Raw genomic sequence first — 27,273 nt, forward strand, 5'->3', positions numbered from 1 at the left:
CAAATCAGAGAATAATTGGTTATGTTGATGCTGGATACTTATCTGATCCACATAAGGCACGTTCCCAAACCGGATATGTATTTACTCGTGGAGGCACTGCAATCTCTTGGCGATCACAGAAACAAACACTTGTTACAACTTCATCAAATCATGCCGAGATTATTGCACTACATGAAGCAAGCCGTGAATGTGTCTGGCTTAAATCAATGACTCGGCATATCCAAACTTCTTGCGGATTATCAGTGGACAAGAATCCAATCACACTGTATGAAGATAATGCCGCATGTGTTGCCCAAATGAAAGAAGGATACATCAAAAGTGACAGAACTAAACATATTCCTCCTAAATTCTTTGCATACACTCAAGAGCTGGAGAAGAATAAAGATATTGATATCTGTTAGATTCAATCAAGTGAGAACTCATCCGATCTCTTCACAAAGGCACTTCCCACGGCGATATTCAGAAAACACATTTATAATATTGGGATGCGCAATCTACGAAATATGTGAAGAATCATTCATGTTGACATCAGGGGGAGTTTACGTGGCTGCACTCTTTTTTCCTTACTATGGTTTTTGTCCCAATGGGTTTTTCCTAGTAAGGTTTTTAACGAGGCAGTATACAACACGTAATGGAGATAGTCATTCTATCATGATCATCATCACAAGGGGGAGTGTTGAAAATATATATAAATATATATTATTATTTATTGTTGAATGTTGAAGGTTGAAAGTTGAAAGTTGAGTTGTAAAATATTGAAAATTAGTGTGTGATGATGTAATTAATGATGTATTAATTTTTGACTAATCTCCAATTGAGATCTATAAATAGGTCTCTCCATTTGTGTAGAAAAACACAATTGTGAAGAGAGAAAAATTTTATAAAGTGTAGAATTTGATAAATTTTGAGTTTTTGAGTTTTTACTTCTACCGTAAATTTTTACTTTTTCACAACTCGTGCTTGTAGAATTTGATAAATTTTGAGTTTTTGAGTTTTTACTTTTTACCGTAAATTTTTACTTTTTCACAACACATAGTACACTTTAGAACGAGTCAAAATTTGAACAAGTAGTAGTTTATAATTTTTAATGAATTTTGAAAAAGTCAAAATTTGAACAAGTAGTAGTTTATATTTTTTTAATGGATTTTGAAAATTATTTACTATTGTTATTATTTATTTAAAAAATATAATTTTTTCAAAGTGAGAAAAGTTAAAGATGTTCAAATGTTTTTTTGTATATTAAATTTTCATATATGGATGTAAGTACATGTATCAAGTTTTTTTTTTTTCCAATTGTAAATGTACTCCTTAATATACGTCTTGATTTATATTTTTTCTTATTAATTACAAAATTATACTTGATTAAAAAAATATTTATTTCTTTTCATAAATTGTTTTGTATTTAGTAAAAAAAAATGTACATCAATGTAAGTCAAAATGTATACTATAAATCGTACATCTAGTATTTTTTTTTAATACTACGAGACCATGTGCCAAATATTTATGAGTTTATTATTACATTCAGCCTTTCATCTTACACTTAAAATGTTGTAATGCTGGCATTTATTTCATATCTTTGTAATCTAAATCAAAATTGTATTTGTACTTTAAAAAATAAAATAAATCTTGCATATCAATTACAAAAATGTCCCTGACATGTAAGATTTTAATTGGAATTGAGTTGGAATGAAGTCAACTCTGGAATGAAATAAGAATATAAATAAAATGATAAGTTTATGTCATTGAAATGATTGATACCAGAAAATAAAAGATCAATGAAATAAAATTATTTTTAATTATCAAATAATCTCTTTACTAAAATTCAAAATAATAACTACTCAAAAATATTTATTATAGATTTAAAAAATATTTATTATGATTATGATTATTATTTTTTTGACATAAATTATTATTTAAGAACAATACAAAATTATAATTATTAATAGTCTATTAATCATGATAAAATTATTTTTATGGTAAAACTAATATAACTATTAATTTAATAGTACGTATTATTAGTATTTTATTTATTAAAATAAGTGTCTTTTAATAAAATATTATGATAGTTATTATTTAAAAATTATTTTATTATATTATATATTTTATAATATACATGATTATTAAGTTATTGTTTTATTTATTTAGTTATTAATATTATCATAATTATTCAATTGTCATAATTTTTTATTTATAAATGATAGTGATTTAATTTGATAACATTATTATTTTTATGATTATTATTTTAAGTATTTTATTAAATTAAATAAGAGAAATATTTTATAAATCGAAAAAAATTAGGAGTGAGAATGACCATTCCTATCTAAAATAGATGGAATGACTATTCTCATGAATTACAGAATAAGAGAATAGTCATTCCACTTTGATCAAGAATTTGTTGTTGATTCGAGATAACATGGTGAATTGAATGGGTCGGTTGCAATAGCTAGTCGTGGATTGGAGGAGTGATTGAGGGTTATATTGGTTTGAGAAAAGCTTATGAGTTCTTCTTGGAGACTCGGTGTGTGTGGCAATGGAAACCTCTTGTTTGGAAATCTCGCTTACTACCCAAACATAGAGTTTTCCTATAGTTATTTGCTAATGAGAAATTACTTACACGTGATAGGTTGGATTTTGTGGAGGACAGGAGATCTGGACTTGGTAAAGAATGCGATGAGTCTCTTGGGTACTTGTCCTTCCAATGCCGAGTGTCTTGTAGTGTTTGTGATCAAATCAGGGATTGTCTCAACATAAAGAAATGCATGAGACCACCTACCACGATTTTGAAGGCATTTCGAGGAGTATATAGGGGTCCGGGTGGCTTGACTTGCATGCGAGTGATGAGATTGACGGCTTGCATCTATCAAGTATGGACTGCACGTAATAAGACATGCTTTGAATATGAAGATCCGGACATTGAAGACGTGGTTCGACGCATTAAGATTTTCGTTTTACGTTGTATGTATTCCAAATATGATTGTGTGCCTTTGGGGCTTTGGTAGCTTGTATTTTGGTTGATTGTTTTCGCCCAGGGATGTCCAGTGTACTTCAAGTACTTGTATATATACTCATTTACTTTTTAATGAATTTTTCATTCATTACAAAAAGAGTGAGAAAATAGTCATTTCATTCTCATTTCAAAGTTAAACCAAACATCAATACATAGAATCATTTGAGTTCAACCTAGCACATGAATATTACCCCAATAATAGATCTAATGTTCCATGATTTATCACGTCAATAATATATAATTAATTACGCTTATGTGTAAAAATACAAGTTCTTAAATACATGGATATTAACCAAGTACTAGAATCTCATTAACCCATAGAATGATATAGGAATATTCATTGCATTCTGCTTCATTTATTTTTACCAATCATGTCCTGAGATTTGACACACATGACATTTCTCAAAATTTACTACCGGATATTGAATAGAAACCGAAAAAGTGATTACAAAAATTAGAATAGCCTTAATCAACGGCCCATGAACTGTGGAATTGCACGTGGGATGAGCTGGCATGATGTCTTCACATCCAATCTCCAATTTATATGCATTTATTATCATTACTTTAATAATTTAGGGATATAAAAACTAAACCCGTCTGTAGTATCTTGGGGGATATTTTTTACAATATTTTATTTAAAGTTAAGAAAACTTTAAGTTTATAATGTAAAAGATTTTCGATTTGAAAATGCGCTGAATCCAAAAATTATTTTTTATTCACAACTCTTTTAGATACCGTTTGATATATGAGATGAAAGTGGGTTGTGACACAAAATTTTAATTATCTCATGTTTCTCTCATTTTTTGGTTAACCCAATGATATCTCACGGCCCGGTATGTCATTAGATGTATGATTGATGATAAATATCTCTCAACCCATGATATTAGTGGATGATGAGTGTCATATAAGTGAAATTATGTGAAATTGACAATGGTAATTAAGAAAATAAACACAATAACCCTACAAAATCAAAAACATACAAAACAACATATGATTCATATATATGTCTTGTTTATCCATATTTCTATCATATTTTTATTCATCTATCGTACATCTCATCCATGATACCAAACGGTAACTTCACGTCTGCAACAGTGATTAAATGCATATATTTTTCAACCAACACGCTATAACTCAATGCTAATTCTTAAAAATCCCTACAAAATCATACTCCTACGATAAAGTTAGCATGAAATTAACGACTTAGGTAATGTTTGAGAGAAATTTTAAAAAGCACTCTCAGACACTGTCTTAGTATCCGTCCAAATTGTTCGAAACCAAGTCGAGAGTTGCACACAAAACCAATTTGATAGGGGATTTTGATTTAGCCGTGTGTGGTCAAGAGTCGAAACCAACCTGATGTAATATGATTCTTTGAACAATTGGTCTGAAAGTAAAAATATATGTATATTAATTTGTTGACGAATATATAAACAAAGATATTAAATACCATTTCGGCCAAGAAATGGCGATGGTTGTCCACTCGTTTACTCCATCTTTTGTCTACAAGTTCAATTATTGGAACACCTCAGAGTCTCATGTCCTCTTACACCAATATAAGTAATAAATGTGCATCAATGATGAACCACATGACGACCAAATCCCACATGGTTTCTTCCCAATCAGCCAATTTGACAGCTTTTTCCAAGATAACCATATTTTTCTTTTTGTCAATTTATGTGGAAATAGATAGACACAACAAAAACCATACCCGAAAATGTTTGAGAAATTTCAAGAAACGCACCCCCCTCTACTATTTTCTTCGCCAAAAGGCATGGATCTTGAAGTTCATGAAGATCTAGAGCCCGTCAGAGATTTTGACGAGAAGATGGAGCCGGAGGAGCTTTTGGACGAGTGCTGGTTCTTTGGGAACTTGCTTCAATGCAGCAACTCTAGGATGTTTCGAAGTTTTTCTGATCCTTGCACTTCATCGGACATTTTTGGTGACAAGTCTTATGAAGAAACCTATGAATCGATCAAGAAACTATCTGGGGACGACGAATCCCGTAAGTTTAATCTGGTGAAGGCTCCATCTCTGCCAGCTTCCATGAAAGAAAGAATCCATGAATCTTCTGCTGCAAAAGGGGTTACAGATCCTCCTGGAAGAGGCAAATCCAGCAGAAGGATTTTGTCAAAGAGTATAAGTCGCGCCCCATCTCTGCCTACGAGTTTGAGAGCCGACGAGTATCAAGATGATGAGGTTGAATTTTCTATGGGGAAACTTATCAGGCAAGCTTCTATGAGAAATTCGGACACTAGGACACATGTAATGGTATGTTTCTTTTTTTTTTTTTGGAAAGAAATCTGTAAAGATTGCTTTTTGTATAGTCTTTTCTGTGATCAAACACTAGGGTCTTCGAAATTTAGCTTGTTACTACAATTTCGCAGGGCGTGACACCAAGTTCTGGCTTGAAAAGGAATCAACCAAGAAAGAAACCTGAGATAGATAGCATTAAAATGGAGAGCTTAGAGGAGATAAGAACTCCCCCAATAATGAATCAGCTCAGGAAACAGAAGAGTTCTAGTGTTACGGAATCCAAGAAAATGCAAGATTTTGGCTTTGATGTTAAGAAAAACGACACATTGAATCCTCACAAAATTAGCACAATTCCAGGCTTGCGAGGAAAACAGCCGCTTTATCTTTCTGAGATACGGCGTACGCATAGTTCTGCTCCGCCGGTTCCGAAATGGAGCGGAAACAAATCAACAGAAGAAGCCATGAAAGAACAGATCAGGTTCTGGGCCAGAGCTGTGGCTTCTAATGTGCATCAGGAATGTTAGTAGAATTGATTCACAAAATAAGCGATTGATTTTCATGCATATATGTAGAATGTATTTGGTTGTAAATCAGGATTCGTTGTTCGAAAATAAAGATCATTCTCACATAAAGTTCCATCTTTCTAGTCTACAAAGATGCATTCTTTTGTGACCTTGTACATTATGTACCAATAACCACATCAATGAATGTCACAAAAGTGGCTTTTATATGTCATAGTCTGCCTAAATTCATATTTCTAACATATGGGATTACAGATATTGTCTAGTTTCTTACATCATCGAACCAGCCTAACATCCCATTTCGATCCTCTCCGGTCCCTCTTGGTAACCATTTATGGCGGATGTGTTATACTGAGGCATCGGGGCTGAATTTGTATCAAGAAAGTGTAGCATCACTGCCATGATAACAGAGCACAGAAACATGGGAATCGAACCAAATATCCAGAGGAGCAAATTGGTAGCAAAATAGAATGACCTCAAACCAATAACCCAGAAATTACTTGCTTTTATGACAGCACTCTCAACATCTGCAACAGGAATCTAACATTTGGTATGGATATAAGAAAATTCGCATGTATAAAACAACTCACTGTCTGAAAAAAAACAGGCAGAGGCCAAAATCAAGCAAGAATGTAGAGCTGCGTATTTGATGTAAATGATAGTCGGGCTCGTGTTTCCGTATATTTTATTTATCACAAGATCGTTGCTATAAGAGCTTCCGAACCATGTTCCTATAAAAGAGTTTAAAGCAAGTGACATTGAAGCTAAGGAAGATATGCTGCAGATATGTTTGCTCCGATCACGGCTACTGCTTGTCCTCTCTCCTTGGCTTCAATCTGCCGATCAAAATGGCAGTTGTAAATAGTTAGTGTAAATGAATTTAAGTCGAGGGCTTGATCGTCCCTAGGCCCCCTTAACTCAAATAGTCACAAATTTAAAATCTCTCAATCTGAATTAATCAAAGACAGACAGGTAGTTGATAGGTTGTGATCTCACCTGCAAGATTCATTGAACCCAAGCCTTTCTGTTGTAATTTTCGTAGCCGACGACAGTGGTTTGAGGAATTCACATGGTAGCCAAGCATGATGAGTAATCCACTTGGAACTGAAACAAAATCCAAGTAATCTTCCTTCCATATCTGCCCCATTCTCTCTTTAATCACACAAGGAGAAGCACTCGTTCTTTCGATTGGAGTGTCGATGAATCTTTATTGACCAAGAAGATGAATGTGTTGATTTGAGTAGGTTCAAATTTGATAGTTTCCACATAATATAATGTATCTGTGAGCTGCGTTTGGTAGACTAAACTTGGTCTTACATTGTTCAATAGTACATAATTCTTTGGTCATAAATAACCTTTAATGGTTCGTTTGAACGTCAAACTTGCATGCCTAAACCGCCTACTATGTAGTCTATTTGCTAATTAATCATTGTTTTCTTTCTTAGAGCTTGATAAAGTTCATGTCTTTATTCCATAAATAAGAAGAGTAAATAAAATTATATGTGATGTGAGCTGTGAATTGCCCATGAACATAGTCAGAAATGAATCAGCTCAGGAAACAGAAGAGTTATAGTATCCAAAAAATTGCAAGATTTTGGCTTTGATGTTCATATAGAAATGATTTGGTTCTAAATTAGCATTAGATGTTTGGAAACAAAGATCTTTCTCACAAAAAGTTCCATCTTTCTTGTCTAAACAGATGCATTCTTTTGTGACCTTTACAGTATGTATTCTAAACGACAATCAATAAATGTCCCAAAAGTGGCTTTTATATATTCTGCATAAATTCATACTTCCATCATATGGGATTAAAGATATTTTCTAATTTCTTACATCATTGAGCCGTCGGACATCCCATTCTCTCCGATCCCTTCTCGGCTCTCTTCATGATTCTCAGTTATTTCACTCTGTTTCCTAATCAAGTTTCTCAGAGGAACCAGTTCTGGCGGAGGTGGTATACTGAGGCATCGGGGCTGAATTCTTATCAAGAAAGTGTAGCATCACTACCATGATAACAGAGCACAGAAACATCGGAATCGGACCAAAAATCCAGAGCAGCAAATTGGTGGCAAAATAGAGTGACCTCAAACCAACAACCCAGAAGTTACTTGCTTTTATAACAGCACTCTCAACATCTGCAACAGGAATCTGGCAGTTTGGTGTGGATATAAGAAAATTCGCATGTATAAAACTCCTCACTGTCTGAAAAAAGCAAGCAAAGGCCAATATCAAGCAAGAAAGTAGAGCTACATATTTGACGTAGATGATAGTGGGGCTCGTGTTTCCGAAAATTTTATTTGTTAAAAGATCGTTGTGATTGGAGCTTCCGATCCATGTTCCTATCAAAGAGCTTAAAACAAGTGAGATTGAAGCTAAGGAAGTTGCTGCAGATATGTTTGCTCCAATCACGGCTACAGCTTGTCCTCTCTCCTTGGCTTCAATCTGCCTATCAAAAATAGCAGTTGTAAAAATAGTTGATATAAATGAATCAATCGTGTACTACATAATCAAAGACAGGTTATAATAACAGGTTGTGACCTGCAAGATTCTTTGAACCCAAGCCTTTCTGTTGTAGTTTTCGTAGCCGATGACGGTGGTTTGAGGAAGTTTGAGGCATCTGTGGAGATGGAAAACATGGTAGCCAAGCATGATGAGTAAACCACTCGGAACTAAAACAAAATCCAAGTAATCTTTGTTCCATATCTGTTCCATTCTTTCTTTGGGAGAAGATATGAATCTTTAAACCAAGAAGATGAATGTGTTGATTTGAATTATTGAGTAGGTTCAAGTTTGATTGTTTCCACATTATTTAATATATATGTGAGCTGAGTTTGGTAGACTAAACGTGATGGTCCATTGTTTAATAATAGATTTTTTGTCATATTCACCTTTACTTTTCCTTTCAACGTCAAATTTGAATGCCAAAGCCGCCTATTAGGTAGTGTTTTTTATAGTTAATTATTATATTATTCTCAAAGATTGATAAAGTAATCGCACTTATTCGTTCTATGGGATTTGGCCATTTGGGTGTATTGTCCGTGATTCTATGGGTGCTGTCATCTCGGCAGTATGCGGTTGTCTTGCTGGTTCATTTTCTTCGACCACGGCAGAATCCTTAGGTATTCGTGACGCTCTCGAATGGCTCAAGGAGCTTAATCTTACAAATGTTGTAGTGGAATCTGATGCGTTCTTGGTGGTTGATGTTTTACGGTCGTTGGTACTGGATGTTTCAAGTTTGGGCCTAATATTAGAAGACTGTAGTTTGCTCGCTTCGGAACTACACTCTGTTCTTTTTCTTTTGTACTTAAATCAGCAAACCAAATGGTTGTTTGTCTGGTTTTGAAAGACGGGTGTTCTCCCAGCTTTCTGTTCTACTTTGTATTGAATTTATTTTAGCTTCAAAAAAATAGAAGTATACAAAAATTACAAGTGAATCTGAAATTAGAACTCAAAAGTAAAGAAGAATCCGAAACTTTGATCTCTGTTTTGAACCAAAAACAATTTCAAAAGAATCAAGAAAGATGAGAACTCATGCGTTGCTTCTGCTTCCATCATGTGATCTGTGATGCAGCAGCTCAAATGCATTAGAGACAGCATTTTTCCCACGATCAATCTTGTTGGATAGATCATGGCTTCCCTTAACAGGAGCATACGGATGCAAAGGCGTCGTGTTCCGATCGACGCCAACCAACACCGCCACCATAATCACGGAGCAACAGAACATCGGTATGGGACCAAAGATCCACAGCAGCAAATTAGTGGCAAAAAACAGTGATCTTATCCCAGTCAACCAATAGTTGCTCCCCTTGATCACCTCTTTCACCACGCAAGTCACCGGGACCTCGTTAGTCGGCATGCTGATGAGGAAATTGGCGTGAACAAAGTACCTTGCCGTTTGAACAAAACAGGCGAAGGCCACCAAGAAACAAGAAATTATAGATATGAACTTGATGAACACCATGGACCGACTCGTGCTTCCGAATATCAAACTGTTAGTGAAGATACTCGTGTTGTTGGAGGCAGAGCTCCCGATCCATGCTCCGATTATGGAACTGAGTACCAGACAGATCGAAGAAAGTGCCGTAGCTGCTGTTATGTTACTGCTGATCACTGTTAGCGCAGGCCCTCTATCCTTCGCTTCCACCTAAAAAGTAAAAGAACAAATGGATACCATCAATCCACATTAGAAGTGAAAAAAGGAAGGCCCTTTGAGATTACAAGGAATTCCCACAAAAACCAACGACATTTTTTTTTACAATCGTGGAGAAAAAATGAAAGGGATTTTAACATTTCTTGATTCTTACCATATACATTCTTTCAACCCAAGCTCTCTTGTTGTGATTCTCGTATCCTATGATTGTGGTTTGAGGGCATTTGAGGTATCTGTAGAGAAGGGAGAGATGATAAGCAAGCATAAGGAGAATCCCAAGCGGAACTAAGAAAATATCCAGGTAATCCTCCTTCCACCACCCGGCCTCCATGAATATGATTCCTTCTTCAACTCCTGCGAAATTCACTGATGATTAAATATATAGACGTGCAGCCACCGATGAATCAACCAAGTTCTGCTAAATCTGCTATCTTTTGACTAATTCTCAAGCATTTTGAATCCTTAAAAGTAGATTCAAAACTTTTTTTCAATAATAATAATGTGCGTTCGTACACCCCATAATCGTGTGAACAGGATAGGCATTAAAATTTTGAATTGAAACGAAGCCTCTTGCCCCACTGGTCATTTGTTTTATTTTTTTGAGGATTAGTTGTGTCGCATGCTTCCAAGATGCAAATTATATTTAAGTTGACACTCGTTTACTTTTGGTTTTTTGGATAAGATTGAGTTATGTTCAATAAGGTTTTATACATGCCGTCCATTGGGCGACGTGTTTCCCATGATTGGTCCAAATCAGTGGATTCCATTGATTTGGATCAATCAAAACCCGCTACGTTACCCACAAGGCACTGGTAGATGAGATCCTAGCATATGGGTAATACCCAAATCATGCATCCAACGGTTCGTATTTTTACACATATGCGTAATTAATTATATATTGTTGACGTGGCAAATCATGGGACATTAGATCAATTATTGGGGTATTACCCATATGCTAGGTTGAAATCTACCCAGGGCACTACCCCGTGGGTAGCATCAACATCTCCGTTAAATAATATGTTTTTTTAATTGATTAAGATTGTGATTAAAAAAATTATATTATTATTCTTTAATTTTTTTAAAAAAGAGAGGAGGAATGAAAGGTATATTAGGAGTTTAATCATTTTCTTTTCATTTAGCCTACGTTTACTTAGCTTGATTAGAGTTGGATTGATTAATTATCATACTCTATAAAAATTTTACCAATCATAATAAATACATGAGACCGTTATAAATATTACTAGGGAATGATTTTTAATCCCTTTTAATTGGTGTGATTGTTTGTTCATCCATCTAATTTAATTCAAGCTATCATAATTACCATTTTCACCTATCATTTATAAAAGCATATTTATAATTTACATTGACATTTAGCCACATTAAAATATTTACATTTATAATTATTGAAGTATGAAAAAAAATATTCACATGAATTTTTTTATAAAAAATAGAAGAAAATAAAACAATAACACAATTAAATATAAAAGTTTTAAATAATTATTACTAACTAAAAATGTATGATCTTATATTTTCGATAATGTATTATATAATAAAAAATATTAAGCACTTTTAAAAAAATTATATATGTGTTTATTTTGAATTAAAATCATTATTTTAAAAAAATTAAGGAACATTATCAAATATTTTAATCATAAATTATTTTTAAAAAAATTAAATATATATAATATAAAAATGTAAAAATAATATTTTCCAATTATAATTATCAAAGGGATAAATTTGGAATCATAATTTAATTTTAATATCATTCTTAATTATAAGCAATCAAAGTAAACATATGATTATTTATCAATCATTATTCTAAATCCTATTTAATTACTTTAATAATCACGGTATTGTTTATTTATACAATCCACTTATTTAAATTAAACGCAATTTTATACAAATCATATTTATCCATACTGAAATTAAGAAGTAAAAAACATATAGAAGTAAACGGGGCATTAAAGGATTGATTATAAGTGAACATTGGATTGATTGGGATTACTAGCTTTATCTCATCGATCACCACATATTAACTTCCAACGCGGACTAAAGATATGGAATTTAAATCTGATTCACACTATGGCCAAGATTATTGGTCAAGACTCAAGACTCCCGATAGGGAAATTTGGGAAAATTGATAGATGCATTACATGAGGTCGTTTTCTTAAAAATAACGATTGAACAAAGTTAAATAAGGAATACACGATATGTACGTTACATGTCTTCTTAAGTTGCATTTTTTTCATTTTAATTTTTTTTTTCATTTAAGTATTTACGTGCATCGAAAAATAATGATGTATCTTAAAAATATAATGTGATTATGGACATTGTTGTTAGCACTCTGCTGAAGAAAGAATATAATTGAAAAAAAATTACAAGTTATTGGACCAACATCGTAAATTGACATATAACCCGACCAAAACTGAAAAAACATAAAGTAGCATACTATACGTATAATTTCTCGATAAATTGTCGTATGGATAATGGGGAATTTCAAGTTTTCTTTAAAATACGACACTAATGGTATATCAAAAAGTGAATACTAATAATATATGCTACTGAGAAATCAATAGACCTTACATGTATTGATAAATGGTCACTCTTAGATAGACCTTGAGATAGTAGCCTTAGCATCTAATTTCTCTGGGTAAATTTATTTGAACATGTAGAAAACGAACATATAGAAAACATCCAAGATATGTAATCGACAATCAGTGGCGAACATACATATTTAGGTAGTGTTTGGAAGAACTTATAAGAAACACTCCTTAATTTTTTTCTTAACAAAATTTTACAAAATTTTAAAATTAAAAAAAAAAATTAAGAAATGCGTCCTAGAACTCTCAAACTCTACCTTATCCGTTTTCCCAAAATGATAAATGTAATCAAATTTTAGCAGCTGCGGTCGATTCATTCATAACAAAGATTCGTGGGCCGATTAATTTAGGCCCGTATCCTTGTGCTGTCCTGAAACGATGTGTAATATATGGGTTAGTTCGTTCATTATAAGCCCGTAAAGTAAACATTGGGCCTAATCAGGACTCTACTTTCAACAACACATGGGCCTTCTCCATCAATTTCGGGTCCCATCAAAAACACATGGCAGCCCCGATTGTCCGTTGCAGTTGGCAATCCGGGGCTCCATCTAACATGATTAGCATATATATATATTTAATATGTAGGCCAACTGTCATTTATTTTAGGAAATGGCAGCCTTCTCATCCCATATGATGATGATTTGACTGTATATCTCTCTCTCTTTTTTATATATAAAATATATATATATTTATTGTAAATTAAATAATAGTTTTGTTGTTTCCAACGTTGAACTTCACATGTTTTTACAACTTTTCAAATATTCACTACACATGTAAGTGTCCATATCATTAAAAATTATCACCAATAATTATTATTTATACTGTAAAAATGAACAGCCTGTCCTGTCACATATACGGACACATTTGCAATTTGCTGTTGTCTGAATTTCTTCAACTTCCACTAGTCTGGACGTTTTTTTAATGCACCAAGAATCGTCCTTTCAGTTTTTCTCTTACTTTCCCTTTTGTAGGTAGAAATTCTTTTCATAGAAATTGGTGTGCTCGAAATCAATATGTGGTATCATTAGGCTTCCCGGAAAACACTCGATTCATGTCTGAAAATATCTCCACATACCATGAAAATATCCTCAACAAAAGTTCAAGATATCATCAAAGCTGGAATCTTCCTTGAAACATAGACGTACTTGAACTATTCACAATATCAATGAAAATACACATTTGAGTTGCCAAAGCAAACTCGACCGATAAATATTGATGTCAGATGGACTATACTATAAACACACGACAAACTATATTTTGATAATTACTTGCATTTCCTGGTCCAAAGTTGAGAAATTGAGTTCCAACATAAAAGCAACTGATTTGAACAAGAAGACCGTTACAAAAATATAATACAGAGGTGAAAATTACAAGGAGATGAGCAGAAGAAACGGGAGTACATTGATCTAAACATTGCAGTAATCACAAACAAGCAAACCTCGTATTTTTATCATGAAACAACCTAAACATTTAACAAAATTTACACACAAGAAACATGGTTTGGAAGTAAAAACTACTGTGCACCTAAAGCCTAAAAAGAGTTCTTTTTGCGATAAATTTGTTGCAAGCTCGGCTCAAAACCCGACCCCAGCAGCGCCGAGCGTGGCTCGCCTATGCGGCTCCAGCTTTCTGATTGCGTTCTTCCAGAAATGGGACTCGGGTAAGAGCTTGGCAGCAGCAGTACTCATCGGCTCCGACTTGCATCTGGTCAGCACCAACGGCTCATAAGCGACAGCATTTACGAGTTTCTGCTCAATTATGGTGGCCATAGACGCTGCCGCCGGGACAGGTGGCAGGGAGCACGACGAACGCCGCGGCTGCTGGAGGTCGTGTTTCTCCTTTTGCGAATTGGGCTTAGGCTTCGAATCAACGCTGAGCCTCCTCTTCACTGGGCCTTGTTCGCCGCCGCCAACTTTGGCAGGTTTAGCAGGCGGTTTAAGTGGCCTTTCCGGGAGCCACCTGAGAAAATCAGTGCTGCATACCCATGTTTCCTTGGAAACCTCCATTGACAGCTTCGGTTCACACATCATTAACAGCAAGCAATCGGGTAGCACAGGGCTTTCCTTTTCTTTCTTTGCCTCTTGGCTGCTAACAAAAAATTTTCCATCTTCGGGGGCCGGAATTCCTTTCACTGGGGGTGAAGTTGCTGCCTTTTGTTCTTCCGTTTCATCTACTCGAGATTTTTCTTGCTCGCAATTCTGCTGGGTTGCCTCCTGATTTTCGTCATAGCAGCACTCTGTAAAACTCTGGTTCGATTCTTGTGTTGTTTCATCGCCATCTTGTTTCTCCATTGCAGCATCGACTTGGAGTGTTGACATTTCGTTGCCCTCACTTTCTTCTTCATCCGATCCATTGGATGAAGTTAAAGGGCAGAGTGAGGCATCTTCTGCTTCTTCCTCTGGTTGAACTGGATAATCTTCAAAATGTTCAGCATTTTCTTGATCTAAAAGAGCTTCAAACGAGGACATATTTGACTCGACCTCTTCCTCTTCTTCTTCTTCTTCCTCTTTTTCTACTTCTTCTTCTTCTTCTTCTTCTTCCAATGTCTTCTCCCTCGTGACCACACTTTCTTGCTCTTGCTCTTGCTCTTGCTCTTTTATTTCCATTTCTTGAAAGCTAATAATTAGCAGACCTGGACTTTCTTCCCCGTTACAGATGTCTCCTATTTCCGATATCACTTCTGCTTCATTTAGGGTCTCTAGTTCTTCTGTATTCTCAACTGAAACATCAACTTCCTCAAAAACCTCGCCTGTTTCAGCTTTATTTCCCATAAAAATCTCATCTTTGATATCACATCCTTGCAAGTCCTCATGTTCATCATTTTCTACACGAAATGTATCACCATCTTGTATCTCTTCTTTACCAACTTGTTCATGATTTTTTCCCTCTTCAATATCATCAGAGTCGACTTTATGAGCGGCCTTCGCATCCCAGCTGAACTTGTTAGCAAGAGAGGCCATCTTCATCGGATCAGATCTGCATCTCATCAATAAAAGAGCATTCTTGGGGGGTATGCAAATGCTCACTCTCGCGGCTTCCTCTTCCACCTCCAAGCTCTGTCCTTTTACTTCGATCCTATCATTCTTAACCTCAATATCTTCGAACACATGCCTTCTTGAACTCCTCATTGAGTATCTCTCCGCCAAGATCTCCTCCTCATCTCCGCCGCCGACCACGAGCTCAATTTCCCTCCTCTTCCCTCCTTCACCATCATTCACAGACACCAGCCACCGCGTAAACACAGCTCCGCATCCATTTTCATTTTCACCTGGTCCACGCTCCTTCTCTGATTTCTCCCTTTCACTCGAAGAAAAACACGAGCCTTTGCAGGGGAAAAAACAGCTGAACTCGGAACCAAAGGACCTTAAACCTTCACAAATCGAGATTGGCAAATGAACCCATCTCTGGTTCCTGTGAGTCAAGCATTCTTGGGACTGCTGCTGCGTCTGAGCGTGTGCACTGGGATTCGAAAACCTTTGCTGACTGCTAGTTCTATCCTCACCATGGTGCGCTCCATCGCCGCCTGCTTGTTCAATCTTTCTGAAACTAACATCCCCACCCCGCCTTTTGGAAAAACTCCGTGTTTGCTTGACCTTTTTCTTGGTCTTCACTCTCACCTGTCCAATGCAGGTAACCTTAGGTGAAGAGGGCTCTGGGTTTTCAAAGCTGCAACCTCTTTTCTTTCCAGAGGTTGAAAAGAAGGGAGAAGCTTGACCACCCTTGAGGCTGCCATTGGTGCGCAGCCGGCGACTGAGGGAAGAAGTAAGGGAAACAGGACCACAGTCCCTAGCGGCGCGGCCAGGGCTGAGTATTGATTTGGAGAGTTTCATAGAAGATGAAGATGAAGAGAGGCGAGAAGCGAAGCAAATGAAGAGCTCGCTCGTGGAGGCAGCGGTGTTTGTGCTGCTGCTACCTATGCTTGAAGTGCGGAAATAATGGGGTCTATCTAAATCCATCCCTGTTTTTCTTGATTTGCGTGATTTTTACTGATCTCTTTTACTGGTTGCTTGCCATGGATGGGATGAACGAAGTTTTGATATATCGATGTTGGAGTAAAAGTTTGGTGTGGTGGGTTTCGTTGAATCACTGTTGATATGGTGAAAAAAGCTGTGAATTTTTCGTATTGTTGGGGTTGCAGTGTACGCAAGCTGTTGCAGTACAGAGAAGAGAAGGCTCTGTGTGTGTTTGTGTGTGTGTGATAGAGAAGGCGAGTCTTCTCTTGGTTGTCGCAATTTGTTTTATTTATCCGCATTTTATTTGATTTGTCCATTTTTAAATTTAAAAAAAAAAAAAGCAATTGGTTTATTCTCTTATGGTAAACAAATTTTATGTTATTTCATTTGTTAAGGTAATAAGGTCCTTCAAGATAAATATTGATATATAATACTTACTATTTAAATTAATTAAGACACACCATGCATACGTAGAAGTGTGGTATCAGCCTTCAAGGAATTTTGGAGTGGGTAGAATAGGTAATTGTTTGGTTAGAGCATTGATGAGTAACGCTGGGATACCGAATCAAAATATCGATTTTTTCGGATATCATATCGAAATTTTTTCGATATATAAATATTTTTTTGGTATATCAAATTTTTTTTCGGTATCTATGCGGTATGAGCATGGATTTTTTCTATACAAAAATTTTGAAATTTTGATATCGGCGGTATACCGAAAATCCACCCCTAGACTGATGAGTTCGATTTCTCCCACAACATTTTTCGGCAAAAATTAGCGTCGATTTTTAGTTATTAAATCTAATGTAAGAAAAACCTATCGCCCAAAATATATAATGGAAATTATTTAGTTCAATATATATATATATATATATATATAATGGAAATTATATATATACATAAATGATAATCAATTTATCGATACTGAACCAATTTAAATGATGTTTTTAACTAAAATTTAATCCAAATTAGCCAAATCAAGTTTCCAAATTTATTCGATTGGATGGATTAATTCTATCACCGAATTAATGATCCCCACCCATATGGAAAATTTCAATGGATTATCTATTAAGTTTGTAGGGAAGTATTAATATATTGCCAGTGGTGTACATAATAAGATTTTTATTTATATAATATATATAAATATAAACTTCTAAATGTGAGTATTAAATAGGTGAGTTGTAGTATGAACCATGACTCGCCATGTCTTGAAGCATTCCTGTATTCTTTTTGACAACGCATATTATTAATATGTCATAAATGTAATTTTGATTTTTTTATTGAATATTGATCGAAGGGTATCCATTTATATTATTAAAATAAAATGCGTCATATAATATAATAATATAATATATGTTATTATTGGCAAACTACTCTATCTATGTGTTATTGTGTCTTTGATCCTCTCTTTAACATGTGCGAGAGGATACTCTCGAGCTATATTCCATATGCTTATAATAATAATAATAAATTAGAACATCAATTATTTTTGGCAAATCTTAATTTCAATAATTTCGAAATTTGTTTTTTTTAATTGTTTGGAGTGAAATGTAATTATACTCAATTTTCCTAAAGATCCCTCCAATTATAGGCTTCATAATATCACTTCAATCATTCCATATAATTTCACAAGCAACAAGTTGGCTAAACAAGACGTATAGAACAAAATCAAATTTATAAAGAGTGATGGGATGCTTATGCAGCCTGTAGGTGGGCTGTTTATCAATCATTAATTTTTTTTTAAAAAAAAATTATACACACTTTAAAATTATACACACTAAAAAAAAATAATTGACGCGCGCACACATGTTTATGATTATTTATTGATAAACAAAAAATAAAGTATATTTAAGTTGATAAAACATTTGATTAATAATCAATGGTTAAAAGTTCGATTTTTAGTAACATTTTTTTGAACGATTTTGTTGCACATGTTATGTTCAGTGCAATTACTTGATTAGCGTGTTTTGCATATGTTACCACATTTAGTCTATTCACTATATACCAAAGTATAACGACAGCGATTTTTCTTCCGTTGCTGTTATAATGGTCTATGGTATGTTGCTTAATAGAATTGGATGATTTAAAAATATAGTAAGAAATGTGTAAATATTGCCCGAATATAGCATTATTTCAAATAAAATAAAATATATATATATATATTGAAAAAATTAAATTCCTCATATCAGTTGCTTTCGTTTTTTCTGAGCATGTATTAATATTTATTGGTGAGAAAATACATTTTTAGTCCTTATACTTTCATATCAAAACACTTTTGGTTCCTAAACATTCAACACAACATTTTTAGTCATTAAATTTTAAAAATGGTAACAAAATTAGTCCTTGCCATTTATTTTATAATTAAATATATTTGTGAGAATTAATTTATGATATTATTAAATTTTAGGGTCTAAAAATGAATAAAATTAATAATAAAATATTGTGAAAAGAAAAAAAACATAAAAATAGTAATGAAACTATATTTTTTAAAAAAATGTTTTATCTTTATTTTAAAATTTTAAAAAAATTAAAAACTAAAATTAAAATTAGAGTTTCAACTTTCAAGATTAATTTGTATACCATATGTATTTTTTATTCGTTTTAATTTATTATTGATGTTTAATATCTACAAACATAATTATATATATTACATATTTATATTTGATATTTTAAGAAAATTAAAATTTATCTAATTAGTATCTTATTATTAAATAAAAATAAATACTTAATTAAATTTTATATCAAATCAGTTATTTAGTATTAAAGATATTAAATAAATTTTATTTTAAAAAATTATTAGAAAATACATTAAGAAATGTGCTTATTAAAATATTTATAAGATATTTAATTTTAAAAACATATTCGATTATTTTTATGAAAAAAATCTATATTCTAAATTAGATATTTTATGTTTAATAAAAAAATCATAATAATTTTTTTTTAAATATAATAACATCATAAAAAAAAATATATGTTACTCAAAAGAAATGTTGGTGTTGTAGATATTATGATCTTTATTTTTCATGTATTTTTATTTATTTAGGTCTTTATAATTTAAAAATATAATAAATTAGTCCCCAAAAATATATTTAATCATAAAAAAGCTATAAGAATTAATTGTGTTGCAATTTGTAAAGTTTAAAGACTAAAAATATTGATTTGAAATGTTTGAGGATAAAAAATGTTTTAATATGAAAGTATAAAAACTAAAACTGTATTTTTCTTTTATTGGTTGAAAACATGATAAATGAAAATAAATAGTAATCGACAGAGACATGAAAGGGAAATGGATATTTTAGTACTGTCTACCCAAACAGTGCCTTGGGAATCTGAATTTAGAAGAATGGTGATGGCATTTATGATATTAGTATCCGAAACGAGGGGCTTTGTTGAATCACGTCACATGGTGGTAGTCTATATTAAAGAAGAAGAGTCCATGATGCACGTGACCGGCGTCCATTACTAGGCACGACCAAATCATTAGCACCGCCACGCGCCTTGTTAATTTATTGAGTGGTACGCGCCAGGGTGCTAAGGTGGAGCGAGTGTTTTTTTATTCAATTACATTGATGTCTTTTTTTTTTAAAAGGGCATTGATGTCTATTTTTACTTCAAATTATCAACTATCAACCTAAATTTTTGTGTGATTTATCTTCAATTTTCCTGTATAAAGAATGAGTAATTGAGTATTAACATAGGATGATGTTACGAAAAATATAATTTTAGTTGTGTACTTTGAGCTTTAAATTTTAACTCATTAAAACTTGGTTTTCATTTAATAATTTGAGATTTTTTCATTTATCATCGGAAACCGCTAAATACATAAAATTTTGCTTATTCATCGAGGTGTCAAAACAAGATAAGAAAACAATCTGCCTGTCTTTTTGACGACTTGAAAAAACATCAATCTAACTTACCTATTTTAGATGACAAGGTGAACATAATCAATCTTACGTATAATTTTGCAGTCTGGTCAACCCGCAATCACATAAAGCAAGGCAAGACCAGTCGGTACGTCATTTTAGCGGTTGTAAAATCGCTAATTCAATCCACTTATTTTATTTTATATGATGGAACGAGCCAATGCAATGAGTTTAACATATTTTGATATCCCTACTTGTTTGACACTGAGTAATGGCAAACCGGCTTGCCTTGCCTTATGTGATTGCGGGTTGAACAAACTGTGAACTTTATTTTGCTCTCCTATGCGTTTTTGAGATATCGTAAACTCAATTCACCAATTCTCTTTATCTTTTTTTTTGGATAGGTTTTAATTCGTGTAAAACAATTTTTATTATTGTCACGTAAGCAACGTAGGGAAGCATAATAAAAATCCAAAACCAGCTCACAAATCTACGTGAAGATTACATCTTAGCATAACTATAGGTTTACCCCCCCCATCGCCCCGGAGTCCATTGCTAACTCCCACCCCTAGACAGCAAGGAGCAACCCATTGAGAGATTGTCGGGGCCGTACTACTGGCTAATGTGAATACGCACGCGCGGGAAGCCCATAGCACTCTTTTATAATTGAAATAGCCAAAGGCTAAGGGCTAGCTTAAACTTAGCGCCACATGGAAAGGAAGCGCGTGTCGACTGGAAATTGATTGCGATTATATCCTCTTCCAAATGAACACAGAAAACAAGTACAAGCCAACAAGATTACGTGTTATTCACCAATTGGTTCACACAGTTTCCACATGCTATAAATTACTCACCTTTGGTGTTGCTTTTGGATTAATCAATTGCTAAACTTGAAACTAAAAGCTATCAAGTTAGCGAAAACATGGAATTAATAATAATTAAGATGTGTGGTCTAAGTTTACATTGGAAATGGAGAATGGGAGGGGCGGGGGTTTTGACCGATAATTACACCACAAAATGACAAAAGAAATAACAGCCATGTGGGTTTGGACAAAGGATATTTTCAATAATAAAAAAAGCACTTTTCCAGTAGAAGAAAAAGATGAATAGGGGAAAGTTGGGTCTGTGATGGGTTTTTTGGAAAGTGATATTTGGGTTTTTTGATTAGTTGGGTGGTGAGTCAATTACACATTTACACTCCCACATGCACAAGTGATTGGCAGATTGGGTGGTCCACATTCGGAAGTTGGGTCGCTTTCATGTTTCATTTAGGATTTAAGCCCATGATGAGACCTGTTTAAGAAGGCTTGCAACCTAAAAATTAGGAGAAGAGCTATCATCGGTCCTACGTAACCATCATTAAACTTTTCAGTTTTATTTAAATAAATGTTTTATAGAATTCCATTGACTTGTTTCTTTGAGAGAGCCCTGAAAAATCTAATTTAGATTCGCTCATTCTAGGTCTCTTTTAGTTAACACGTCTAATTTGTAGGTTTCAATAGTTAGTTAGAAAGAAATTTAATTCCATCCGTCTCCATGAGTTGAGATTTCCAAATCTATATCAAAGATCCGATGCTGCCATTAGGTCGCACTTCACTGGAAAAAGCCCAACATAAAATTGTATTACTCATTGGCTTTAACTCCACAATAGATTCATTCTCTACGGATATTCATTAAAGGGATCTGAGGCTCGACTCTTTATCTATGCAAGTTTTTATCTATTTTCTAGAACTAATTTGCTAATTTTATTATTGACACCATTTGTCTACTCGTTCTTTTATAGGGCTGCAGCACTGGTTATAGAAGTAGTACATGACGAAATGGAGCTTCCTGTGAGGAACAGAAACGTGTATGGATTTCGAAATTGAAGCATGCGAGCCAGACATCAAATTTGGGGGAATTCAAGTGACCATATCAGGAAGACAGTAACATGGGGGAGGCAAAAGATTTATAATGTCATCCGATGTTCTAATCTAATTTTACGAGTTAAGACTTCATTCGTCCCCCTGTTATACCCAACTGAAAAAATGCCCTACAAGTTGTGTATTTTCCCAACTACTTCACATAATGTTGTATCATCTCACCCATCATTCTCGAAAGCCTTGTAATATTTATTCAGACATTTTTTGAAAACCTACAACAATCAAACTTCCCAAAGAAAGCATGGATTGCCACACAAAAATTTACAGCTTTTTAGTAACTATATATCTCTATCTCTATTACTTATTAAGGCTGTGCCCCATAGACCGTTTTTTGGTTGGATGGTGCCGTATACAGATGAAGCCGATCTAGTCAAATTCTAAAACAACTTTACCTGGAATGAGCCTCTTATCTTTGGCCTCGTGGGCTTCTCTCACCTGTTTAATTGAAAAGGTCTTATCAACAGGTATCTTCAGCTTGCCTGCTTCAGATAGCAGGCGAATTTCACACAAACCTTCAGGATCGGCCCTCATGTAATTCCACCAATATTCTGTACAAGACAATAACGATGAGTTGACTAATTCTTGTGCTGCCCGATCAAGATAAATTAGACAAATAAACATTTTCTAATTTCAGAATACTAAAGCCGCCTTCAGGCTTCAGGCATGAAAAAGTTACGAGTAAAACCAATTCAATATCCGCGGTGATAACCAAATAAACACATTCAGTTTGCTTAACAATGCAAAAAGGTCTAAGAAGTTAGCATACAAATAAGAAGAATGAGATTGAGGGAGCATCTATTTGCACAATTCAAGACTAATTAATAGTTCCCTGGGAATCGCAAGTTCGTGACAATCATCTCTTGGTAGTTTCAACATATCCTGATCATTAGAAGAGTTTCCTATTTCATACTGATATTAAAGTTCACAATCAACTTCATCCAGAAGTTTCATATAAGAAATATGCTGTGTAACATGACATTCATATTTGTTAATTACTAGCATAAATGCAAAAGGAAAGAAAACATGAAATGTTGCGGCTCTTTCAATTTCGCGTTCATGTAAATTTTAACCACGAATAGACTAGACGGTCAATGCTTGGCTCACCAATTCCATGTGAATATCGATATTGGAGTTGCTTCTTCAACAATATTGCCATTGACACAGGAAGGCCAACTGCTAGTCCATACCTGTCAGTAAAGGATGCAGTCTCTCCCTGGTGAAGACAACCAAATCATGTATCATTGTATGTATCATGGAAATTTTGGATCTAAGTTGCTTTTAGGAAAAAGCCAGGTTGCCTCATCATATACCTGCAATGTCATATAGTACCCCCCTTTCCTCAAAAGATTTATGCCCATTCTCTCTGTCTCAGGTACGCCAATGGTGTCCAATACGGCATCAAAATAACCATTTATTGATGCTTCATAATCCTGCAAATTTTTTACACGGGTATAACATCTACATATGAAAATATTTTTAAACTAGCAAAAGTGAGGAATTACAGATTTAACCACATCATTACCTCAGTAGTATAGTCAACAGCTTGTTCGGCACCCGCTGCCAAGATACGAGCAATGCATTCACCTCCACATGTGGTGGAAACATGACATCCAACAGCCACTGCAAGCTGAATTGCAGAAAATCCTACAGCTCCTCCTCCACCCACCACCAACAACCTTTGTCTATGAGAATCCAGTTAACAAAGCAAATTCAGAAAGAAAGTAAAAATATATAAATGATACAGTTATTTTATTTTTTAATATATAAATATAATTGGATATAGAGTTATTTTATTTCTTATAATTTAATACTAAGGTACCCACCCTCATTTGTGCCTGCAATGGATCGTTTTGAACTCCTTGAGATCATAAATTATCTCCTAGATACCTAACGTAATAAACCATATGACATATACATGTATAATTCAAATCAATAAGTTAATGCTTCATTTATCAATGATAGGATGTGATTGCATGACAGCGGTATCAAAAACACAGTATGCACATATAACGGATGGATTCTTCTGGTTATCTCTCCTAGATTCAGACTCAAGAAACTAAGATAACAAAGCAGAAAACAGCCAAAATAAATGGAAAAAGGATTTCGTATTTTCATTATGATGCAAGTAAACTAAAGAAAACAAAAAACAAGTAAACTAAATTTTGGCCGATGCTACTTTCAAAAGTACTTGAAGCATTTTCTCAGTCTTTGAGCTAACTCTTTGTTTGTCTATAATTCACCAACAAAATATCATTTACAGTGTGTTTGGATGTCTAAAAAATGAAATTTGGAATTGGATTTGGATTTGGATTAGGAATTGGATTTGGATTTTAAAATCCATGAAATTGAAATTCCATTTTGTGTTTGGCAAAAAGTTAAAATATATTTTGAACTTTGATAGTATAAATTTTGGATAAATGATATTTTATAAAAAATTATAAAAAAAAACTTAAAATTTATAAGTAAAGTATATGAATTTATTGTTAAAAATAATTTTATTGCTTTATAAACTCAAATCCCGTGAAATCCCGTGAAATCCGATCAATTTTGTCAAGATTTCACTTAACTAATTGAAATCATATGAAATCCCACCAAATACCAATCCCCTAAGTTGCCAAACACTAAAACGGTATTTCCAATTCCAAATCCCACCAAATCCCGTCCAATTCCCGTGATCCAAACACAGTGTTAACATTATGCTTGAAATATTGTACAAGCATATGACAGAAAATCGACTGTAAATAGAATCTAGTCAGTTGTAACATACCCTTGCTTAATCCTTGCTGTACATCTCAGTGCACGCCAGGCAGTCAAGGCAGCAAAAGGAATGGCACTTGCTTCCTATTAAAGGTAAAATACAAGTGTTATGCTCCAACAGCATCTACTTGGGAAGAAAAAAAGGAAGATAAATGGATGATCTGCAACATAAAATTGCAAGATGTGACTATATGCAGAAGAAGCAACGCAGGACATAAAAATGCAACATTTGGTTATTACTTATTGGCAGAGCTTAAAACCGAAGACAACAGATGTAGGTTGATTGTCCCACAAATCTGTAAAATATAACTATATGCTGAAAAGAAATGCAGGTCATAGAAATGCAATCTTTAGTTTTCGCAAGTTGTTAAAGCTCAAAAGAGAGAGAAAATAGCAGAGGGTTGATTGTCATGCATATTAACTGTAGGCAACCTACCACATGTGATATTGATTCTGGCTTTCTGGTAAGTTCGTCTTCTGCCAAAATAGCATAGTCAGCATAAGTACCCCTCACTGCAGTAGGATGAAGAGCACCAAAAACTTCCTGCCCTACACTGAGCGAGTGCACAGAACTTCCCAAAGCTGCAACTTCGCCACTAATATCACGTCCTAGTATTAGTGGCAAAACTGGTTCAAACAGCGAACGACCGTAGCCTGATCGCATCTGTGAAGAATTACATTTAAACACGAGGCAAAAGGACCAAAACAACGTATTTAATGACATCGAACAGAGAGTTGAAATTGATTCAAAAGCATCGCCGAAAAATAATATTGCAAATGACAATTAAGATTTCCAGCTACTGCTTACTAATACAAGTTCTGTAAACAGGTATTTACAAATTTCACGGGAAACTGGTATAGTTCACCATAGCCTGTAGATTGTCGGAGAGAAGAGCCAACTTAAATTCAGAAAGCGATAAAATATAAAATATGCATTAATGCTTCCCAGTTCCCACTAACCAATAAGAAGTTCAGAATCAAGTATGGCTTCTACATAATATCAATAATCACAGATACAAGCTTAGCAGTCCTTGCTATTTGTCTAAGCATATAAACGTGTATAAATAGCCTAGTTTTTCTATGTTGACGGACCCGACCGACCATCGACCATTCGATTTACTACATTTACATTAGCTTATATCGTTTAGAAGAGTAAAACTTTTATTCCACAATCCTACATTTGATACTATACTTCTTTACATAAATTACAAACGCTAATTCATGCATACACAACCGCAAATCTAAAAAGTCGATCGCATAACAGTGGAGAAAAATTCGGATTAAAAAATAACAACGAGCCATAAAATTGGAAACTAACTCTGGTATCGAGCGGATTGACCGAGACGGCGCGAGTCCGAACGAGGACCTCATTAGGCTTGAGTTGAGGTAAATTTACGTTTTCTCGGACCTCCAACACCTCTGGTCCACCGAACCGAGGCAATAGCACTGCCCTACAGCTCGTCACCAAACTCCTACGTGATTCAAATGAATTGTGAGATCCATCTCGAATCCCCACTGATACGGTTCCACTCCGCCGTAACCACCGCATGAGTGATAATACAAATCGACTGGTGTGCGATCGTTACGGAATCAGGAGCTAAAATTTTTTACTCAAACCGCCAAAATGGAGATTGGAAACAGTTTATTCTTAAACAGAAATTGGATAAAAGAGGATTTGTGTAGAGATTTCTGCCTGACTACAAAATTCAGAGAGGGGACAAACGTGTATGTGTTGTCATCCGCACAAGGGTTTAAGCACTGCATTAACGATTTTTAAAAGCGTGTTTCTTGTTTCTACCCTTTTTAATTATTATATTATATGTAACACGCAGAATTTAGGAGGTTTTAAATTAATTTTTCAATAAATTTTAGACATCAAATAAAAGAGTTAGGTTCGTTTAGGTAATTACTTATAGAATATTTTAAAAATTGTGTTAAAAATAAATGAACAACTAATCTATTAAAATGTTATAAAATATTCATAATTGCATTCAATTCTAAAAATCTAAGAAGCAATACTTTGAGAAATTTGTTTGAAAATATTTTACAAAAATCTTCTACAAACACATAGGTTTTGTCATTTATGGGGAAAAAATGCTTTTCAAATATTTGTCCAAACAAAGGCTTAAAAAAGTATTTTTAAAAAATTTCATTTGTGATAAAAGATCATAAAGAAAATACGCAATTTGAGATAGCATCGACAATCGAGATTTAAGCATTCGACACATCATCAAAATTATAGC

At 34.1% G+C, this 27,273-nt stretch overlaps 4 protein-coding genes and 1 long non-coding RNA gene across 6 annotated transcripts; 1 reads left to right on the forward strand and 4 right to left on the reverse strand.

The window, feature by feature from the left end:
• The first annotated feature begins 4,520 nt into the window (after positions 1-4,520).
• LOC140863609 (uncharacterized) lies at positions 4,521-5,896 on the forward strand. Its single transcript, XM_073267149.1, has 2 exons — positions 4,521-5,279; positions 5,396-5,896. Exons 1-2 carry the CDS (start codon positions 4,725-4,727, stop codon positions 5,786-5,788), a joined length of 948 nt encoding a protein of 315 aa, XP_073123250.1. The 5' UTR covers positions 4,521-4,724; the 3' UTR covers positions 5,789-5,896.
• A 129-nt stretch (positions 5,897-6,025) lies between these two features.
• Positions 6,026-8,602, reverse strand: LOC140863610 (uncharacterized). Of its 2 annotated transcripts, XR_012143993.1 has the most exons (4): positions 8,324-8,602; positions 7,619-8,227; positions 6,782-6,990; positions 6,026-6,621 (listed from the first exon to the last, which is right to left on the reverse strand). It is a non-coding gene; the product is annotated as an uncharacterized lncRNA (long non-coding RNA). The 2 variants fall into 2 exon arrangements; XR_012143992.1 differs by lacking the exons at positions 6,026-6,621; positions 6,782-6,990 and having other exon boundaries at positions 7,396-8,227.
• Positions 8,603-9,160: 558 nt separating this feature from the next.
• Positions 9,161-10,560, reverse strand: LOC140866390 (uncharacterized). The gene is made up of 2 exons (XM_073271367.1): positions 10,090-10,560; positions 9,161-9,929 (listed from the first exon to the last, which is right to left on the reverse strand). The coding sequence occupies exons 1-2, from the start codon at positions 10,264-10,266 to the stop codon at positions 9,315-9,317; spliced, it is 792 nt and encodes a 263-aa protein (XP_073127468.1). The 5' UTR covers positions 10,267-10,560; the 3' UTR covers positions 9,161-9,314.
• Positions 10,561-13,823: 3,263 nt separating this feature from the next.
• LOC140863433 (uncharacterized) lies at positions 13,824-16,746 on the reverse strand. Its single transcript, XM_073266863.1, has one exon. The coding sequence runs from the start codon at positions 16,489-16,491 to the stop codon at positions 14,110-14,112; it is 2,382 nt and encodes a 793-aa protein (XP_073122964.1). The 5' UTR covers positions 16,492-16,746; the 3' UTR covers positions 13,824-14,109.
• A 5,040-nt stretch (positions 16,747-21,786) lies between these two features.
• LOC140865114 (uncharacterized) lies at positions 21,787-26,756 on the reverse strand. Its single transcript, XM_073269627.1, has 7 exons — positions 26,349-26,756; positions 25,467-25,694; positions 25,041-25,114; positions 23,796-23,955; positions 23,584-23,703; positions 23,378-23,486; positions 21,787-22,821 (listed from the first exon to the last, which is right to left on the reverse strand). Exons 1-7 carry the CDS (start codon positions 26,577-26,579, stop codon positions 22,640-22,642), a joined length of 1,104 nt encoding a protein of 367 aa, XP_073125728.1. The 5' UTR covers positions 26,580-26,756; the 3' UTR covers positions 21,787-22,639.
• Positions 26,757-27,273: the final 517 nt, after the last annotated feature.

The sequence above is a fragment of the Henckelia pumila genome, chromosome 4 (assembly GCF_033568475.1).
Source record: "Henckelia pumila isolate YLH828 chromosome 4, ASM3356847v2, whole genome shotgun sequence".
NCBI lineage: Eukaryota > Viridiplantae > Streptophyta > Magnoliopsida > Lamiales > Gesneriaceae > Henckelia > Henckelia pumila.

What these genes read in the sequence shown, in the direction of transcription:
- LOC140863609 (XM_073267149.1), top strand. Translation starts at nt 4,725, where the DNA reads ATGTTTGAGAAATTTCAAGAAACGCACCCCCCTCTACTATTTTCTTCG. An exon ending in ACACTAGGACACATGTAATG is followed by an intron (nt 5,280 to 5,395) that starts GTATGTTTCTTT and finishes ACAATTTCGCAG; the next exon opens with GGCGTGACACCAAGTTCTGG.
- LOC140866390 (XM_073271367.1), bottom strand. Translation starts at nt 10,266, where the DNA reads ATGGAGGCCGGGTGGTGGAAGGAGGATTACCTGGATATTTTCTTAGTT. An exon ending in GGGTTGAAAGAATGTATATG is followed by an intron (nt 9,930 to 10,089) that starts GTAAGAATCAAG and finishes TTTACTTTTTAG; the next exon opens with GTGGAAGCGAAGGATAGAGG.
- LOC140863433 (XM_073266863.1), bottom strand. Translation starts at nt 16,491, where the DNA reads ATGGATTTAGATAGACCCCATTATTTCCGCACTTCAAGCATAGGTAGC.
- LOC140865114 (XM_073269627.1), bottom strand. Translation starts at nt 26,579, where the DNA reads ATGCGGTGGTTACGGCGGAGTGGAACCGTATCAGTGGGGATTCGAGAT. An exon ending in TCAATCCGCTCGATACCAGA is followed by an intron (nt 25,695 to 26,348) that starts GTTAGTTTCCAA and finishes AATTCTTCACAG; the next exon opens with ATGCGATCAGGCTACGGTCG. An exon ending in CTGTTGACTATACTACTGAG is followed by an intron (nt 23,704 to 23,795) that starts GTAATGATGTGG and finishes AAAAATTTGCAG; the next exon opens with GATTATGAAGCATCAATAAA.